Source organism: Thunnus albacares, chromosome 2, assembly GCF_914725855.1.
Source record: "Thunnus albacares chromosome 2, fThuAlb1.1, whole genome shotgun sequence".
In the NCBI taxonomy this organism is placed as follows: domain Eukaryota; kingdom Metazoa; phylum Chordata; class Actinopteri; order Scombriformes; family Scombridae; genus Thunnus; species Thunnus albacares.
In genome coordinates, this window is record NC_058107.1 from 14,717,373 (window position 1) to 14,737,634 (window position 20,262).

At 39.4% G+C, this 20,262-nt stretch overlaps 2 protein-coding genes across 3 annotated transcripts in view; both read right to left on the minus strand.

Annotated features, from left to right (window-relative positions):
* Positions 1-14,670, minus strand: part of igsf9b (immunoglobulin superfamily, member 9b) — a 30,243-nt gene extending 15,573 nt beyond the window's left edge. Inside the window, exons 1-4 of one of the 2 annotated variants that reach the window (XM_044367658.1) lie at positions 14,447-14,670; positions 14,257-14,319; positions 6,155-6,250; positions 3,997-4,203 (exon numbers count right to left, since the gene is read on the minus strand). In XM_044367658.1, coding sequence (XP_044223593.1) covers positions 3,997-4,203; positions 6,155-6,215 — 268 coding nt within the window. In that variant the 5' untranslated portion in view covers positions 6,216-6,250; positions 14,257-14,319; positions 14,447-14,670. Of the gene's footprint in view, positions 1-3,996; positions 4,204-6,154; positions 6,251-11,975; positions 13,743-14,256; positions 14,320-14,446 lie in introns of those variants that run through there. The other variant, XM_044367666.1, reaches the window with a different exon arrangement.
* A 2,471-nt stretch (positions 14,671-17,141) lies between these two features.
* Positions 17,142-19,440, minus strand: tmem230b (transmembrane protein 230b). Its single transcript, XM_044367681.1, has 3 exons — positions 19,131-19,440; positions 17,642-17,764; positions 17,142-17,556 (listed from the first exon to the last, which is right to left on the minus strand). Exons 1-3 carry the CDS (start codon positions 19,224-19,226, stop codon positions 17,416-17,418), a joined length of 360 nt encoding a protein of 119 aa, XP_044223616.1. The 5' UTR covers positions 19,227-19,440; the 3' UTR covers positions 17,142-17,415.
* Between the last annotated feature and the right edge of the window lie 822 nt (positions 19,441-20,262).

Genomic DNA, 20,262 nt, shown 5'->3' on the forward strand with positions numbered 1-20,262 from the left:
ACTCCCCCAAATTTCTCTCTTCAATCCTCCTGTCTCCCTAATCAGTTTAACCCTCTTATGAATAGCTCTTTGTCGTGAGATAGATTACAGTTAACTCTGTCCCTCTCGCTCTGTCCAGCTCTGTTAACCCCTGCACCAGCAAGCATACACAGCTCACGTGCCAAATTTTGGCGACTCAACTTACCACGGGCATTAGCCCTCTTACATGATCAAAGAGCAAAGTATTAATTTTAATATTCTTAAAGTATAAGGTTGAGTCCCGTTTGTGGGGTTTGAACTGTTTTCCAGCACAGAACTTGAGCTTTGTTTCCTGGTCAGGGAGAGATATCGTTGGTGTTAATAATTGCTTCAGTTACTCAGTCGGGATGATCTTCAGAAAAATACTTCCACAGTAGGATTTAATATGAATTCTTACACAAAGCACAGCACACAATCTGATCTCATGCTCTTCATATGAATCTGGCCAGTGACACACCTAAGGCATGAGGTAACAGGGTTTTTGTGATGGCCTGCTGCTCTAAGCCTGTGAATTCCCAAGTAGCTGCCATCTATTCTTTTTTCATTGTGTCATTGTTTACGGCCCATCATCCTAGTCAAGTTATAGCAGAAAAACAGGTTGCTGATGGATGAAGGTGATCGGTTTCACATTTCTACTGGGCTATTTTCTGCTTTAGGAGTTCTCAAATAGAGTCATGTTTACAAAAGCTTAGTTGCTCAATATTAAATTCCGCTCAAGTTTACAATGGGCGAGGTTACAGAGTTCAAGGATTGTGTGTGTGCATCGGCATATTCAAGTGTGTGTGTGTGTGTGTGTGTGTGTGTGTGTGTGTATGTGATTTGTACATGTGTGTTGCAAATGCAGACCACAACTTCTCCAGTGTTCAGAGGTCACACTGAGAGCGTGATGGAGGCCCGCTGAGATCTGGGGGTTTGCCCATTGTCGTCCTGGCCTCAGGTCGGACTCCCTTGCTCACAGTCTCTACTGATTTTCTTCAGCACACAGGAGTCATTTGATCTAGCCCTGCAACAGTAAACCGCCCTGACACTACAGGACTTGAACATATTTTCTCAACAAATACAACTCAAACAGACTATAATAGTGTGTCAGTCAGAGTTTATCCTGTTTCCTCTTTGTTGTGAGTGCTGGGTGTCAAACAGAGAGGAAGAGAGATGAGGGGCACTAATATGGTTCTTGATTCACATGAGAAACCTAGACAGGATTGTGTCTAATGGGGTCAACAGAAGGACACACTGTACTGTAGTCAAGACACTCCTCAAATACAGAGTGCAATCTCAAATACACCTGATATCATATCAAAAAATACTGTTTAATGGGCGACTGAAATAGTCGTCTTAGATATCACTCGCTCTGATTCTTTCATGTCAGTTTCTAAAAATGGCTAATAGCATCAGTGAGCTTGAGACAAAGCAGCAGACTGAGGACAGATAGCATTTGTGAATGCTTTTATGTTTTATTTTAGGGCCCTTTCACACCTACCTCATGTACTTTTGGACTTTTCAGTTTTATCTGAACCAAAATTACAGGTGTGAAACCTCCCCAGGACCATGGTCCAGACCAAACAACCAAACCTTGGTCCGGATCAAACTGAACCATGGTTCAGTTAGTTTCTAGTGTGAAAACATTTTTTGGATGGATGGTTCAGACCTTCCGACCAATTACAGGGAGATCATCAGAACCAGAAAAAGGAAAAATGAGCCGCATTAACACATGGGGAGAGGAGGAGACCAAATTTTTAATTGAAATATGGTCTAACGAGGTTATAAAAAGTAAACTGGAAAAAACTCACAAAAATGCCGACACTTTCCAGTTATTTTTGCAGAAGATGAGAGAGTGAGGATAAGAGAGGACAGGAGAGCAATGCCACCACAAGATAAAGAAACTGCAACAGCAGTATACAAAGGTACACGATGCCTTTAGAAAAAGCGGTGCGTCGACCAATGATGAGAAGGAAAATTTCCTTTTATGACGACCTGGAGAGCATTCTGGGCACTCGCCCAACAAGCTCACCCATTAAGCTGGTGGAGTCTTCCCCAGCTTCAACTTCAAGTGTGTCTACCAATGCCCAGTGCCAGCATTATTACTGGCACTGGTCACACTAAACTGGTAGTAATGCCATAATATTATTATTATAGTGGCAACAAGATTAATCTGTTCATTCATTTTTCTCCATTAATTCAAACGACAATAGAGGGCTACCTGCTGAGTTGACATCACGTTGAAACTAACTGGATCAAATGTAATGTAACAAAAACATGAACCTTGATTCGGACTTTCCTTTCAGGTGGCATTTGCAATGCAATGAGGCCATCAAAGGTAGGACATGAGAACACTTAGATTTAGTATTATATTCAAGTCTAATACCTTACTTAGCACTATTGGAAGCAGTCATTATGCTGTAAATCCAACCAGCCCTGAGCGGCAGTACAGGTCTCTGCAATGCCCATAATTCATTTTCTTGAAACTGTTTCTTGATCTCTCTTCTTCCTGATCTCAGACAAGCCAAGACAAAGAGCAGGAAATTGTCGCCTACTTGTGTCTTGTGGTTAAATCTGAAATCCCCCAACATTTTAATTTGAGGGTAGAATACATTAGACCTACAGCACTGACACGCTTCACAAGCTACCATCTGCCTCCAGTGGGAGGGGAGATATGAGGATCTGAGGCAGACAGGCTTTACACCAGACAAGTACACACAAGGGCTGGATAAGGCAAAATATTGGGACATCCCAAACAGGGCTCCAGTACTCAGAGCTACAACTCTGCAGTGTTGTTTACTTCATTATAGCTGCTTGTGCATCAGATGAGTGCCCCTAAACAATGACATGGTTAACGGCATACAGCAGGGTTAACATGCCAGACACATGTAGCCCAATTGCCTGGCGGAGGGAGCCTGTTTATGGCTCTGCCACTGTCGACATTCAGTGTGGCTCCTCAGTGATTTATCTATTCCATAGAGGCGTTTGCAACGGTACTGGAGAGGCTTTCATTTTTAGTTGGGGCCCATTTCATTTTTAGTTCTAATAGGACAAATTCAGAGGTCTTTTAAGTGAGGGTCCCTGTACATTTCAGTGACCTAGTTGGGACAGTATGGGATTTTGGGTGTCCTAGTAGTCCTGTTGGTGTTTGCAAAGCAAGGGGAGCTTGTGATACCCCTCTTTGTCTTTTGTGCTCTGGTAGACAATGACAGGATTATAGGGCTCCAGCAAGAAAACTCCCATTATTCCCTATGCTTCATCCTTCCTCCTTCTAGCACAACAATCTCCCCTTACTGGGTCACCCCTCAGCATACTAATAAAACACTGTCATCAGACCACCAAGCCCCCACCTACACTCTTAATCCCCCCATGCACCGCGTTACTGGTACCCCCCTATTCTTGCTCAGCTACCCCACCCCCCTTTAACTGCCTCCATTAAAACACATCCATTCTCGCCCTTCCCCTTTTCCCTGCACTACTGCAGCAGACTGAAAACCCACAGACTGAACACCCACAGTAATTACAGGAATTGTGTTTTGGTTGGATTACCTATTTGGGGTATTGTTTCATTCAAACTTCCCCTACCCAAGTCTTTATAAATACTGTTGTTACCCCTGTATGCTTGCCTCTGCCCACACAGGGCACATGAACGTAACGTAAAAGAGAAAAGTTGCCACCTCCTCTCCCCTCACTTAAATCCGGTAGACTGTTATTAAAGATGTCTGTCAAATTGGTAGTCAGTCTTTTTACTCCTTTCAGAAACAAAATGTTAGGACAGCAGCTTTTCTTTGTCCAATTGAGAAAAGTTTTTGATGCTGACGTTAGGGTTTGTGTGCAGTCAAATCACTAATATGATGGTCAAAAGATTCAAACAAAGCTTATGGAGTCTTACACATCTGTTTCAAGCAACTGAAGCTCCAGTCAAGTAACATATGTTATTACAGGTACAAGTCTTTTTTGAATGGAGTGTGTCATTGAACACATCTGAGTAACTCTTACCCTTGTAGTTTGGATGAACACGAGGAGCATACACTCCAAATTTGATGAGGATGGGAACGTTGTAACCGAGGCGCACCCACTCCACCACATGTAGAGGAAAGAGGTTTGGGGTGGTGGCTTCTTTAGATGTAGGAGTGAGATCACAGCCCAGCTCTGCAGAGCTCCCCTCTCGGGCACGAACCAGTGAAGTCACACCTTGAGACACACCTGTAAAGACATTAGCATATCACCAAGATAAAGCACATGTTATTCTGATAGCTCAGGAGGCAATAAACAGTAAAAATGTGAATTAACACATATATCATAGGATCTATAAGGGCCTGAGAAATATGAGCCTTTTAAAGAGAGTTATGGCTGCCAGAGAGGCTGGATTATCCTCTGTGGAATTTTTTTTGGTGATTCATTCCAGTGAAAATTGTTTGCCATGCTGAGAACAGCTCATAATATGTAGGAGGAGGGAGATTGACCACACAGGCAACAAGAAGTCAAGACAGAAAGGTTGAAAGGTTGAGAGAGAAGAAACAACTGATGCATGAATACTTATGTTGAACTGAAGCTTGGATCAGCCAGTGACTATGACTTCCCCAGAGTGTTCCATGTTAAAAGCTGGGCTATTAAAGGGCATGTAAAACAACGATACGCCATTTGGTGACAAGATCGTATCGCTGCAAAGCCTGCAAACAAACTGCAATCCCATTAGTGACACCTGGAGCAATCTCTCCTCTCTATCTCCTCTCCCTTGCTGCCATGTGTTCACGTGGGTGTGTGTGCAACTGGGTGCCAGTGTTTGTTCTGCTACTCATCTGGCCTGGTGATTACTTTAATCTCAGAAGGGGGGGTGGTGGTGATACTCTGATACAGGGCAGCAGGCCTCTCTGTGCTCTCTCCAGCCGACCTCCCACCACCCCCTGGGGTCCACACATGGTCTGCGGACCAGCACAATCAATCCTACCACCCCCCCCTCACAAACACATGCACACACACACAGAAGCATGCCTAGGGTTGGGGGTAGTATAAATCCCAGATTGATCTAAATCTACTCCCAGAGATATTATTTAAGTTGGATTTTGGCCCCATTCTCTGTCGTCCACTCATGTCAGTGCTGTAACCCCTCCTCTTTACTTTCTCCAATACAAGGCAATGGGAGCTGTGCCAGATTCCTCATGGTGTCGCTCAAACTGTACGTAGGCAGCTAAACGGCAACATATGCCAACTGCTTTTCTATGTTTTACAATAGCAAGGGACATAGGTCTTGCTGATGTTGGTAAACACTGGACTTTTGGTGACGCAATGCAAACAAATGGCAGACAAATGGAGGGAAAACAACTGATCATTTTACCAACTGCAAAAAGCAAATTAAATATACAGTATATGAAATGAAACAAGTAAAGTAAATATACATATGCATGATTTCCCTTTTCTATATAATTTTCCCTTCTTTGTTGGCCAAAAGTGCTAATGGTTTTCCATTGCTTTGCACAATTTCCAGCAATTATTTGCCTGAATTCAGTCTAAATCCATTTTCACTCATGACCAGCGACCATTAAAACAGTGCATAACTAACTAACAGCACACAGTTGAACTCCGAATACACTTTGTAAAACCTTCTTAAAAGTAGCAAAAGTTTGCTAAATACTGTAATAATGTTATGCAAAAAGGTGAAAGTGATTTAAAATAAGTCTTCAATGACAAACAGTGACATACTATATTGCAATATTAGTGGCATGATAACGTAACTGTGATCCAACATACTGTAACTGATTTTCATCACAGTTAATCTGTACTGTACATGTCAAGGTCTTCTTTACATATGTCGACATACATAACCTGCACTGCTGTTACAGTAATGTACTACAATAAAATGTTTGTTTCTTTAATGATGATCATGGTGTGTTTGTAGAATAGGATTTAGTATATAAGTGTTTCTTCACATTTTTAAACAATTTCTTAATAATTCTTTATAATCTTCTAGTTCTTTGTTTAACTGCGTGCAACAGCATGTAGATGACAGTTCCACCGACTTTGGATGACTAGTCTTGAAATGTCTCAGGATAGAGAAAAGTATGTAACAACTTGCAAAACACTAAAAGTTCAACAAGGACATTCATGAATTATGGAAATGTATGCAATGTATCCATATTTGCATTAGCATACTTACTTAGCAGACAGATGGCTACAGCAATGGTGACAGCCTGAAGCCACCGTCTCTCCAGTCCCATGGCCGTCCGTCACACTCCTTTACACATCTCCCAACCTGAAGGAAAAGACCACACATCCCATTTACTGTTCAACAGAACGCTACTGTACCATTTACGTAGTCATCGCTGCATAAGGACATCCCTCACATCCCCACTCAGACAAATATAATCCCTCTAGTTAACATCAACTCATAATCCAAGAACTACACCACATTCCAGATGCTTCTTGGTTAATAAATGACTGTATTCTTTGAAAACATTTAATCCTTGGGAAAATTGCATGTCTGGGCTGTGGTTGGATTAAGTCAAATAAGCTATTCCAACACATGCTACAAATAGACAGTAGGGCATGAGAGTGCTTAGAGTTTGCATCGTGTTTGCTTGAATACACCAGTGTGTAAGTGTTTGTCCACAGAGAAGACCTGTACAAGGCTTTAAGTGTATGTACAGATTAACCTGATGCTTGTGATTGGTCCAGCTCATCCAGAAGGTCTCGTCTCACTCTAAATAGGCCAACAACAATTGACAGGTAGCACAAACAGTATTGGAAAGGTGTGTCTTCTTGACTCCAGATGTTATCTTATTACAAACACTTAAAAAAAAGAACTTAACTGCCAAAAAATAGACTTAGACAAGGCACTTCAAATACAATGAAAACAAGACTGCTTCAAGTACAGTATATGTCAACCAGCTGACGGCAGCAGGTGCTGCTCACCTGACTATTAAACGCACAAACAACACATGCGAGCGTACCAGTACGATCCACTGATTTTCATCTTCTAATGAGCCCCACAAACAAGACTTGCACAAACTGTGGGCCTACTTCACAGTCTGAACGATGCAAACAGCTGCAGCAACTCATGAGGCCCTCCACCTCAAATTGGATTGGAGGCACAAGTTTAAGTTGTTGCCCTTCAAACATAATGGAGGACCTCCCACCCTGTCCTTAAGTCACTCCATTCAGTACCCCTAATACCAGCTTATTACTTTAAGTTCATTTAAGTAATATAAGAAGGAGGCTATTCTTAGACAGCAGGTAGGTGTTGGATATTAAGTACTGATATAACCACAGGAGAACAGCAGAAGCGAAGGATAACTGAGTCATGCACCGGACACATTTAGACTCTTAGCAGCAAAGTTTGCTCTTGAGTAAACAAATAGCCCAAAATAAAACAGCACAAAGATGCATTTATCGCCTTGCACTTAACCCACACAGGGATAGGACTGTTGCTGTTTGGGCTGGCCATGAAGCATTGTAATAACTTTCCTGCTGCACCTTTGTCAAGTAAGTAGAAAGACATAAAACCAAGGTTACAAAAGCACTACGGAGGAAACAAACAAAATTAAAAAGGAAGGGTTGTAAAGCCATATGCAATATTCCAGGTTGGTAGTTTTTACATGACAGAATCAATCATTTCACTGCTATGTCTGTAAACAGGAAAGGATTACTCCCCCCTGAGCAAACACTATTCGCCCAGTAGGGGTTTCAAAATAAAAAGGTCTCTTATAATGGATTCAAAAAATAAAGAAATAAATCTTTTCAGCTGAATAATTTGTGTCACCTCCAGCAGTTAAATAAGGATGGGAGTGAATGTAAATCACTGCATCATCTTGGGTGCAGTCTTTACAATCATCCAATGACATGACAGTGAAAGTAATGAGCAAATCCTATTATGTATTTAAAGTTCTAGACCGCAAGTAACTTTTGACAACCTCAGGACATAACAAATCTTGTCTGCCTGCTTTGCTTCAACACCAGAATATATGACTGGCCTGTGGGAACAGACAGACAGGGCTGCACCCATAAACAGCCGACATATTACAGAGGAAGCCTAGAGGGGGCTTTGTCTGCAGGTGCAGGTGTAGGCGGAAAACAACCAGGTTATTTCCTCAGGCAGCAGAGCAGAGCAAAGCAAAGCAAGAGGCCATTAAATTGACATGTACACAGAGAAGACATCGAAAAGAGCCCAAATGTTTAAGATATAAGAAGCTGAAAGTCTCTTTTGCCATTTACCTCACTGAAATGTGGCCATAGCACTTGCAGACCTGTAAGCAATTATGATTTTGATCTCTTAACTTACAAAGAAAAACTAACTGTGGACTACAGCTCCTGTTTAACAGTGAGGAATGCACCGAGCATACTTGTGTATGTGAAAGAGGGTTAACTCCTTCAGACTAATCTCCTCACAAGGGTATCTAAGAGAAAGTGGACTTAATTCACAACTGTTTGCAAGTCGCACACAACTATATTGAAAGACAGTGATACTACTGAATACATCATAATATTCTCTCAACAAAACCGGCATTGTGCAAATGGGCCGGTCATTCCCTATGAGATAAAGATTGAGTTTTAGTGTTTCTTGACACTGTGTGATTACTTGGACAACAAAAAAATAGTGACAACACAAAAAAGCCAGTCTGGCAAAAACAGAGTTAATACATCTGCTGAACACCTGCCTCACAGCAAGACACTTAGCTCAGTGACACGCGTGCAGACAGTGTTAACTGTTCCAATGTTTCACTGGATTTCATTGACACAAATTGCTTTGGATCTAGTCATGTCTTAGCCTTCTGGACGGTACATTTGTAACACCCAGACTAATCCTGACCTGCTGCTCCGAGTGTTAATAGTGTAATTGAATTAGAAATCAAATTGGTGAGACAAATCAAGGACACGCTGTCATCTGGCTGTGCAGTGATCAATCACTGGTAAATCAAGTCACAAAACACTCCAGATTATTGTGCTTTCTGGGATTCCACCAATGCGGAAGGAGATAACATGGCTGGTTTATTTGCTTTAAAACTGGTAGGTTGTGTTGTCCACATTTTTTGGAGGACACAAGCCACAGCCAGCAAAGAGCAACGTGGATCCTGACTCAGTAAAACAAATGTGGCATAAAATTCACTGGGTCCTCTACAACAGTGGTATGATATAGGCTTGTTATCTCATTCCCAATGCTCAGCAGTAACTTCACATATGCAGACAACTTTGGTACCAGTCTCATCAAAAATGAAAAAACCTAACAAAAACGACTTTCACTCCTCAGCCTAAATCTAAAACACCCTCCAGAGAATTCAAATTTCATTAAATATGGATGGATGAATTTTTCTTGCATTGAAATCAAGTAAGAAGCTGATTCCAAGCTGTCAGTTGCAACAGCTGTTGAGCCTGACTTCTCCATATGCATCTCCTCTGTATCACACCAGAATAAATCAATCAGCAGGCATAAACTGAATAATGCAAAGGTTTAAGGTGGACTTGGTGATGAGTTACTCTGTGGAGGAGTTAACAGAAGTGTGGTAGTCTTTTCAATCTATCTTGTACACCTGATAAGTGATAATATCTTCTTTGACACTCACACAGCGAAAGTGAGCTTTTGACCTAATGTGTGAGCGTGCATGTGTGTGTGTTATCCTTCAGTACCTCAGCAGAGCCATCAGTGATGTTAGTGACAGATACAGGCCTGATAAGCAGTAGCATTACTCTCTTAGTAATCCTCGTTAATCCTGACAGACTGTAGCTTCAGTGCAAACCAGCTTGTAGCAAGAACTACAAGTGTCGTTGGAGCAGAAACTTTCACAGGTGCACAGAAGAATGTCATAGAGAGGCAGAAATATCTTGCAACCAACCATAACAACGACAACGCGGCAGCCCGTACAGTACATATGAACCACAGTTATTAACACAGGAATGGGTTGTAAACCATCAATCTAACCTTGACTGGTTGGACCAGCCTACACAACACAGGAATCAATTCATGGATTTTTCTCCCTGGCACTGCAACCCAATTTAGTAAATGTATTGACATTTACTTTAACAAAAGGAAATGAGCTTGGCACACAGTTGGCACGGGAGTAGAGCCCTAGTCTCGTGAGGGGGAAAGCCTACTGTATACAGTATGGATTAACATAGCGATCGCTGGTAACCTAATGCATGACGCCACAGGGTATAACAATACTGACTAATGTGCAATGATTGAATGTTTGTGATTTATTAATGCCAGGGATAACTGTACTATGGAAGATAATTTTGCACTCACTCTAGAAACTGCTGTGAGATAACATAAATAAATCACCTTTATGCTTCACACATGAAAGGGTTTATATGTTTTTTTCACCAGGATGATTTCATATAGCCCAGGGGTGTCAGGGGAGTGGAGAATGACGTATGTCTAATGAAAGCATAGCAGTCAACATGCTTCTTTTAACTCCTTAGTCTTTGTCCTTCCCTGCCCTCGACCCTCAGGAACAGGTCAGTCCTATAAAGCTACTTTCAAGACACGACACTGAGGGAAATTAAGGGTCAAAAGTCAAAGGCAACAAACTCGAGGGCCGAAGTCCAGTGTTAAAGCACAGCACTGGGTATATTTTAAAACCTGGAGATCAATGAGAGACATCATCAAAGGACCTCAGAGGACCATAAGTATTATATATTTTAAGTATTTTAGCTAAAAATGTTCAGCTATGCAGGTCTCATTTCTTCATTTAGGGACAGCTGTTACTCTCCAGAAGTGAAGGGCTCTTTCAGACAGGACAGCAACTAATGAGATGTAAAACATACAATGGTGACCATTTATGGTACACTGCATAGCCCTTAAACTTTACTAGATGCTTTAATCTCCTTTAGCTTTGTTTACATTACTCCACTTGTGCACTTCTTTGCTCTTTTCTGTATTTTTGCACTGACATGCATTCACTGTAGAGAACTGCACACTCCGTAGAAATTTGTAGTAACCACTTTCAGCTCATGAATAATTTGTTTCCCAATGCAATCAATTTCCTCCAGCATGATAAATCAGCCTACAGGGCACAGTTGGCCACATAGTATTTTGGCCAGACTGGAAGAAAGGCAACTAAAACCTTTGACAAAACAAACAGTGTCCCTATATAGTCTTAAACAAGGGATTACCGGCATACGCAGTGATGTCTGTCTTTGTGCACCCCATTTCTAACTCATCATAAGCTAAACATAAACAAAGAAAATGAAAAACTAGAGCAGGGATTATACTGTATATCATGTAAAAAGCACAACGGGACTGCAGTCCTGTGGGCAAAACACCCTAAATTAGGCTTTTCCCAGCACATTGCACCATGTGGAGATAAACTGGTCCATATAAAAAAACACCAAGCTACAAGCCATTTATTTCTGCACCCCTACAGTGAATTGTGATGCTCAGTCTGCCGTGCCACCATCCAGACCTCCTGTAAAACAAACAGGTGCATCTTTTGTCTGTCTTAGTCATTTTGACACAAGCAGAAAGGGGGGAGCCCTTAATAAAAAACATTTTAAAAACACTATTTTGACTGACTATTGTTCTCACTATTTTAATCCGGATAACAGAGTTCATTTTTGGGTCATTACAGTGTGTTAAACCTATTCACCCTGGTATGAGAAGAAAAAAAAACACACACACTCATTCGGAGATTACAAGTGGTGCATGTGATACAGAAAACATAAACAAAGACGCGATAACGCAATGCATCACTGTTACTGCAGTACGTTTTACAGGGAAACTAAACTAATGTCACGGCAAAACTAAAGGAATATTATAAGGCAAGAAAGAAAAGACAATAAGGACACTGTACTGTTGAATAAATGAGACACACTATAAGTGGTTATAAGAATACTACAGAGATGTAATAAAGAGTTCAGTCCAGCCAGCAGATATAGTATGTGCTTCATCTATAACAGACTATATATAAACTACAATCAGATGCTTTCTAGGATTGGTTTATGGAGCCTATAGAGGATGCTTTCGCTCTGCATGCACAGCTCCTTACCTTGCTTGAGGCACTTTTTCCACTTGAAGCGTCAAGTACAATCTTTCAATCCATTGATGCTCTTCTTTTAGACTCGTTTCGCAGTTTAAATTCAGCCGTTCATTTCTTCTTCTTCGGAGTGAAGTAATATTGGGGGGGAAAAAATGCTGTTTTCAAAATAAAAAGACGGTGTTGAATAAAAGCAGGTGGTCACATTTTTCTTCTCAGTCCTCGCGTGGATCAAAAGAAATGTTAAAATGAATCCTCAGCATCCATGGTTATGGATAAACTTCCTCAAAAATACTTTGCGGTCTCAGTAAAAATCCATTAACCCAGGCCACGTTCATTAGTCCGACATCAGCCCATTTAAACTTTCTGCACCGTGGTTTCTATGTGCGCACTCTTCTTTGTCCAAACTTGCTGAAAGTAGCTTTAATCATAAGTGAGAGTTTGTAATTAACTTTAATGTGTAGAACAGGGCTCATTTATCATCAAACAGGCGCCAGTTTCAGCAGAAAGAGAGCACACTGCACGTTTTCTAAAAGCCCTGATGTTGATAATCTCTCCGTGTCTCTCCTCCCATTATTATCCCTCCCTCCTCCTACCACAAGCAATGCTGGACCCCTTGTCAAGTCACCAGGAACTTCACCACACATCTTCCTGTTAACTCCTCCAACATAAATCCCCTTTACTAACGAGCAGATCTGTGAAGGTGACAATTGGTGCTGAAACGATTAGTTTATTAATCAATAAGCAGAAGTTTAATTTAGAACAATTTTAGCAATCCATTAATGACTTCAGTCATTTATTGAGAAAAAATGCCAATATTTTGCTGTTGCCTGCTTCTCAAATGTGAGAATTTGCATATTTTCTTGGTTTTATATTGTTTTACATTGAATATCTTTATATTTTGGACTGCTGGTTGCGGAAAACAATCAATTGGAAGATGTCAGAAACTGGTGGGCATGTTCGCTATTTTTTGTAATTGCAACAATAATCTTCAGGTACTTTGAAATTTCACAGATATAAAAGCACAGGTCTAAACGGTCAAAAATAATAATGGCTGAATTCCACATAGTTACTTCGGTTTCAGGGTCCTGGTATTGTGCATGCCAGCTCACTGCCATGCAAGTCAAAATGTCTGCTGTGAAAAATGCCTATTGACAGTAATTCTTAGTAGCAGCCTTAGTGTAAAATTAACAAAACATACTCTTCCCGTGTTATATTTAGAGCCACATAAGATTTTTCAGCACAGGATGTAACATGTAATTACCTGCAAAAACAATTATTAAACCAGAGATGTTGTTTTTAAAACTTATCTTTGTAAAGGCTGTGAAACTGTGTACAGCCAGGTGTCAAGTTGTGGTCAGAGCATGATGGTGTGGTCAGAGAGAATCCACGGCTTGGGAAAAAAAACAACGCCTTTATGTTGAAGGTACAATGATCGACTTCCGTTACTTTGTTAGCAGTCTGTGTGACTTGATGTTGCTGGTGTTTGAGCGCCTCAGACAAAAGCGCCTTTTCGTGGGAAAGGGAGCTGAGGATCGTAATCTTAACAAAAGGCAAATGCTCAAGAAATCCAACACAAACATCCCCAAACGTTCAGTGAAGACAATAAACACCGACCTTATAGCGTTGAATAGGAAGATTGGTGTGATGTGTTTCTAATTTTCATTTAAAATAAGGGGTTGACTTACCACATAACACACATACACCACCCAAGTCCTGATACTTCTCCTAGACGGACTAGTATAGACAGTCAATAACTGTACATATAAGTAATGATGATCTTAAAGAGTTATTATTTTTGACTGTATAGATGTATAAAAACATGTATTTTTCCTCTTCAAGACAGTATGACTTTCATGGAGGTTCATCATTTAGTCTACCTGGCAACGTAATAAATGATATAAAATGCCCATCCTCCACACAAATGACTGTAAATAACAGCATTTATGATAACAAAGTTGTTATCATAAAAACGTCTCTTTTCTCTATAATTTCAAAGAATTTTTCGACAACTTAAACGCCAATATAATGTGAATGGTACACGAAAAGCTAAGGTAAGGCCATTAGAATATTAGCTAAGCTAACCCGCCTACATCCTTACAACCGTTAGCCTGGCCGTTAGTTACCTAACGGCTCAAGCCAACAAGAGCAAGTTATGAGCTTATTTTCTTAATGTCCTTTTATCCATTTCATAATATAAAGTTATTTCTTACCCTCGACTAGCTATTAGGAAATGACATTTTTATTGATAGTAGTGTACCAAATTAGCCAATATTAGGCTAATAGAGCTCACTGATGCTTGATGCTGTGTTGTTTTTCTTCTTCCTGAAGTCCACTGCCGTCAAAACTCCTTTCTCTGTCAGAATAACAGAAAAATGTACTTGTTATTTTTTGTTCAATTTTACATGACTTCCCTTATGATTTAAATGAAGGGCCACCTGCACAAAGCATCAAGAAACATTTAAATATTTCCATGGTCTTACCTCAGAACCACCTCTTTTGATTGACATGAATAGGATGCTACTCAAAGATTAGTAACTCTGCTATCATTTCAATATTCCGAGGGAGTCTAGTTCATGTCCCTGTTTTGTTTATCAGACTTATTTAAAATATCCAATCCAGTGCCAAGCACCCTGTATCACCACTAGAGGACAGTAGTGTCCCTGCTGCTGCTGCTGCTGCTGCTGAGACAACAGTACATGGTCGTTTCGAGAGGGTAACCCTAGATTTATGAAACTCTCGCGAGATTTGCAAGGAAGCATTAACTTTCGACTACACCCCGTTTCAAGTGATCATTATGACCCAAACCATGATCTTTCCTTAACCAAGTATTTTTACCATGTAGACGAACACACGTCATGAATCTACAGTGTCCATCTGTAAATAGTGCTCTAACGACATTAGGGAATTTTAAAAAAAATCATAGATTTTACACAACTAAGACATATATTTTTAAGTTCCCCTGAGGCTGCCGTTCCCTTATTTTGCTACTGCCCTTTGTGAGACTCAGAATAACGTGTGTAACTTTATCAACAGCCATACTGATTGATTTTATATTATTTTGGAAACATGTACTGTTTCAAATACTAGAAGATAGCCCTACATTGAATTCAGCAGCTCAACAAATCTTTTAATTTTATTGGCTATATTTCATATTCATAAAAGCAAATTTACAGGTAAAAAGCTGAACTTCTTGGTTTTCACAAAGGAGGTCAAACAGTACATTGATTCCATTCGATTTCCCTCAAATCCAAAGGCTGCAAAAACTATTAATATCTGTTTTTTGTTTAAAATCTGTGTACGAACTGTAAATCCCCCTAGCTCAGAGTTTTCTTCTGCAAATCATAAAAGGAAAATTTTGTATATGATCATTTTGTGGAAGAAGAACCTGTAATTGTTCATACATATATCAATAAAGAAAAAAACTAGTGACATACTTGACAGAAATGATGCTGATGATTTAATATGTTAAAGTATTGTGTGTGGTGCCAAAGAGACACACTGAATGTTACTTTACTATATCCTTGGAATATTACTATACACCCATTATGTGTCAGTGGTGCCCATACTGATACGTTTTACTACAGTAGGTGTTATGGTTTTCATGCTAAATTAATTCTTAACAGTAATTGTGCTTCATTCTTAACATTAGTCCTGAGTGCACCTATAATAATGAATATATGGTAATGAATGTATATTTCCAAGGTGTAAAAATTACTGGATTGTTCAAGGCAATAAAAGTGTATATACCAGGAACATTACAGTCAATCTCTGACATAAAGTGTTTTAACTGTTCTGACTAAAACCAGGTCATTTGTGGTTGGCGGTTGACATGGGTTCGTTTAGTAAAAACAAAGAGAACACAGGAAACTGGTCTCAAAGATCTCCACCAAAACAGCTGGTTGTCACAGACCTGAAAGGATTATACAAATGCAACCTTTACTGGTGATGTATTTTACATATGACATTATCCTGTATGATGATGGAGCCATGCAAAGGAAATAGAGGTGGCAGCCCTGCCTTCCACAAGGACACTTTCAAAATAGGGTGAAATTTAAGAATTGATAGCACAGAGAAGAAGTAGACAGGATTTTGACATGGGTTAACAGAATGCCAGGCCTTAATTGCGTGTGTACTTCCCTGTTTGACAATATTTAGGCCAGGTACACCATATGGAGATTAAGGACTCTTCATTTGCTAGAGACTTGTTAGGGCAGTCTGATAATAAGGAATTGCAATAATCCAGCCTAGAAGTAACAAATGTGTGGACTAATTTTCTACATCTTTTTGAGACAGGATGTGCCTGATTTTTGCAATGTTACATAGGTTAAAAAAGGCAGTCCTTGAAATTAGTTTTATGTGGGAGTTGAAGGACATATCCTGATCAAACATAACTCCCAGATTCAGAAAGTTGCAGGTCATCCAGGGTTTTATGCCCTAAGGCATGCTCAGAGTTTAGTTAACTGATTGGTTTCATCTGGCTTCATTGATAAATATAAATGGGAATCATCTGCATAACAATAGACATTTATGGAGTGTTTCCTAATAATATTACCTAAAGGAAGCATATATAAGGAGAATAGTATTGGTCCATGCAAAGAACCTTGTTGAACTCTATGTCTAACTTTTGCATGCATGGAGGATTCATCGTTATGATGTACAAACGGAAATCAATCTGATAAATAGCACTTAAACCAGCTTAATGCCGTACCTTCAATGCCAATTATATGTTCCAGTCTCTTTGATAGGATGTGATTGTCAGTGGTGTCAAATGCAGCACTAAGATCTAACAAGACATGTACAATCTTCCAAGAAATCCAAGAAAGAGCACTCGGACAGTAAGGAGAAATTAACTGGGACCTCTGCTCTCCAGCATACTGTTAATATTGTGTATCAAACCAATAACAGCCTTTTACTAAACATATATATGAATACATTGGTTGAATTCCTGTATATACTGTATCATAAGATAAAATGTGTTATACCCAGATTATCAGATGTCAGACCAGCTCAGTGTTAAGTTGCTGACAGTGACATTGTGTAATTTCAGATCATCTGACATTCATCATTTTATGTTAATCAAATGAGTATGATGGTTAAATAATAACATAATATATAATAATAGTAAAGTTAATGTTTCTCTGAGTATGATCTAAATAATACACAAATAAAGAAAGATTCATCAAATTACAGTTTTATTAATTTACTGAGCTAATAAAACACATATACATATCAAAGAATAGCTGATAGTGTTTTGGCTTCTTAACAGCAGGCTGGCATTAACTACCTATGTAGACATAAAACCTATGAGAATAACATCACTATCCTTCAAATTGCAATGCAGGTAATTTACAGAATCTCATTTTTCCATCACTGCTTTAATCAGCACACGCAATATCTCATATGAGTGCATGTAAGCACAGAAAGGCTGTGCTTCAAGCTGTGATGTTTATTAATCATCAAAGTCTGGGATATCATCATAGGAGTAGCCTGGGTAGCCCTTTGAAGCATAGTAGGCTATCCGTAGGTGGTAGATTCCTGGCAGGAAGACAAGGATCCCAATGATGAGGACAGGCATGGTACGATCAGAGTGCTGAAAGAGACAGAAACATTTCAGTAAGTCATTAATGCAATAAAGGCAAATATATTGAACTCTTTTTATTTTAAAAAGTGCTCACAGTGACTCCAAAGTATCCAGCCAGGAGAAGGGCGCCAATGATGATTAACAGAGAGCCGATTATGAAGAGGACTGTAGCTAGTGCGATGGCTTTGTATGGGACTTTGGGTGGGCTCCTTTTGAACTGTGGAGGAGAAATATTTAATAAAAACACTTTTCTGTAACACAGCAGGGTTTCCATGGCACTGCTTGTTTTCCTACTCATAAACTAGGCAGGCAAAATTAGTCTGGCTCATAAGGCACTGAAAATTCTTGGAAAAGTGAAAGTCTGTGACTGCTTCACGGATGTTTTCTATCAAAGGAAGTTGACTTTATGAGCCATGAAACTGTCACATCACATCACGTATTTGAAGATGTAAATGTGTTGGTCATGCATTCCATTCCCTGTGAACAGATACTCGAGTGAACATTCATAAAGTTATTTTTGTTGATTTAAAGGGGAACTTCACTGAATTTACTCATGAAGTTCAGTTTACTAGTTATGATGAGTACTCTGGCAATGTGACTCTGGGGTCTCTGGAGGAGTCGTGTCAAGTCTGGCGATTAGTCAACTAATTGACTGACAGAAAACTATTTTGATAATAGATAATCACTTTAGTCATTTTTTAAAGAAAAAATGCTAAAATTCTCACTTTTCTGCTTCTGAAAAGCGAATATTTTCTGGTTTCTCTAGTCTTCTATGATAATAAACTGAGTATCTTTGGGTTATGGACTGTTGGCCAGAACAAAACAAGACATTTCAGGTTGCATCTTGGGCATGTGGGAAACCGTGATTGTCATTTTTCACCATTTTCTGACATTTTATAGATCAAACGACTTACTGATTAATTGAGCAAATAATCACCAGATTAATCAATAATGACGTAATTGTTAATTATGTTAGTCAAATATGAGAAAATTATCCTTGTGATGTCATCAGGGTTATCTCAGCTTGTGTTTGGAGACGGCACATTTATAACGAAAAGCCTGTGTTACTCAATGGGGGCATAGAGTTTGAAAGATAGAGGCATGAAATAAACTGTGGGTAGTGAAAGACCCTATCAAGTGGCATTATGGGAAATGTAGTATCTAGAGTTTCTGATCTCAATAGGCACTAAAAGTCAGATATCTTGGCCTCTGCTGCTTCAATTTTGACCATTTGTATTTCAATCTGTTTCTCACAAGTCCTCAAGTGTTATGGTAGCATAATGTTTAAGTACTGGAGTACTCCTTTAAGTCCAGTTATATCTTTATCCAGTGAAATCTAAATTTTCTGTTATAATGTGACCTATGACCTTTAGTCTCTGATCACAATACAGCAGCTGTTGGGAAAGGTTTTTATGAAAATGAAAATGAAATATTGCCAGAAAAGCATTTATTGATTTTGTTTTGCTCACTTCTCAAAAATTAAAATGCCTTTCTACATCCATCACAGATCATTTGGATACTATTTAACAGGAAACCTGTGCAGACTGAGCTCAGGGTCTCTGCTGACACCTAACCTGTCTTACCTGTAAATCGATGTAGCCGTCATCATCAGTGGCTAACCTGGAGTACCTAACCTTGCTGTTAGGTACCCCGTTAGAAACAACGTTACGAGCTGGCATCTTCGGTTTGTTTTCAGTTTGTCAATGAGGCTGCAGCAGCTCGGCTACAAGAGCAGTGGCGACACGGCAGCCATCGTCCGGATCGAAGTTCAAACACCAGATCTGACTGTACTTCATAAAAAAACGAGTTTCAGATGAGATTACACAGCGGGGTGTTGTCGGTGGTGGATCTCCTGACCTGGATCTTCCGTGTTTCCTGTGCGGTCTATCTGCGCATGCGCAGAGCGGAGCGTCATTATCAGTTCAACACAGCGGACAAATATTGTATTATCAATAAAATGAAAGAGCTAATTTAAATGTTTACATAGAATATATACTGTAAAGCAGTTCTGAAAATGTTTAAACTGTATATGAATTATTCTTGTGATTTCGATGATCATAAAAGAAACAAATCTTCACTTATTTTTCTATTGTATGTATTCCGATTGATATGCAAAACTTTCTATCTAGAGAAACAGGTCAATTGGCCATGCTTTATGGTAATGACTTGTTTTATTATATTAACTTTTTAATCCAGCTATTTGTAATTTTTTGGCAAATTCCATACACATCAAATGAAATGGACCAATAGAAAACCAAACTTGACCTTATTTCTAATTGATACTGAGCTCTAGTACAATTCTCTAGTCAAGCTGCAAAACAAAAAAGCAACAAATACCCAAGCTGTTTTTAAAACATGTAAAATTATTGACTAATGTTACTTGATTAATCTGTACCCCTTTATTTATTCATTCATTCATCCACCTCCTATGTATTATTTTGTTTTTATTGAATGTAAAAAGCTTCTCGCCTCCCCTTACTGAATGTTTCTAATTTTATTTTATTCTGTCATAATTGAATTCTCTGGCACTTTGTTTCCTCTTTTTGTTCTTCATACTTGTTTATATGTTTTCAATAACGTTGAGAGGAAGAAAGAAAGAAAAGAAAACCCAACACAGTGGTTTCAAGATTAAATGTCATAGGCTATGTTGTGCATAGTAGGAACAACTCTCTTAGATTGACTCAATATCGCTTCATATTATATATTATTCATATG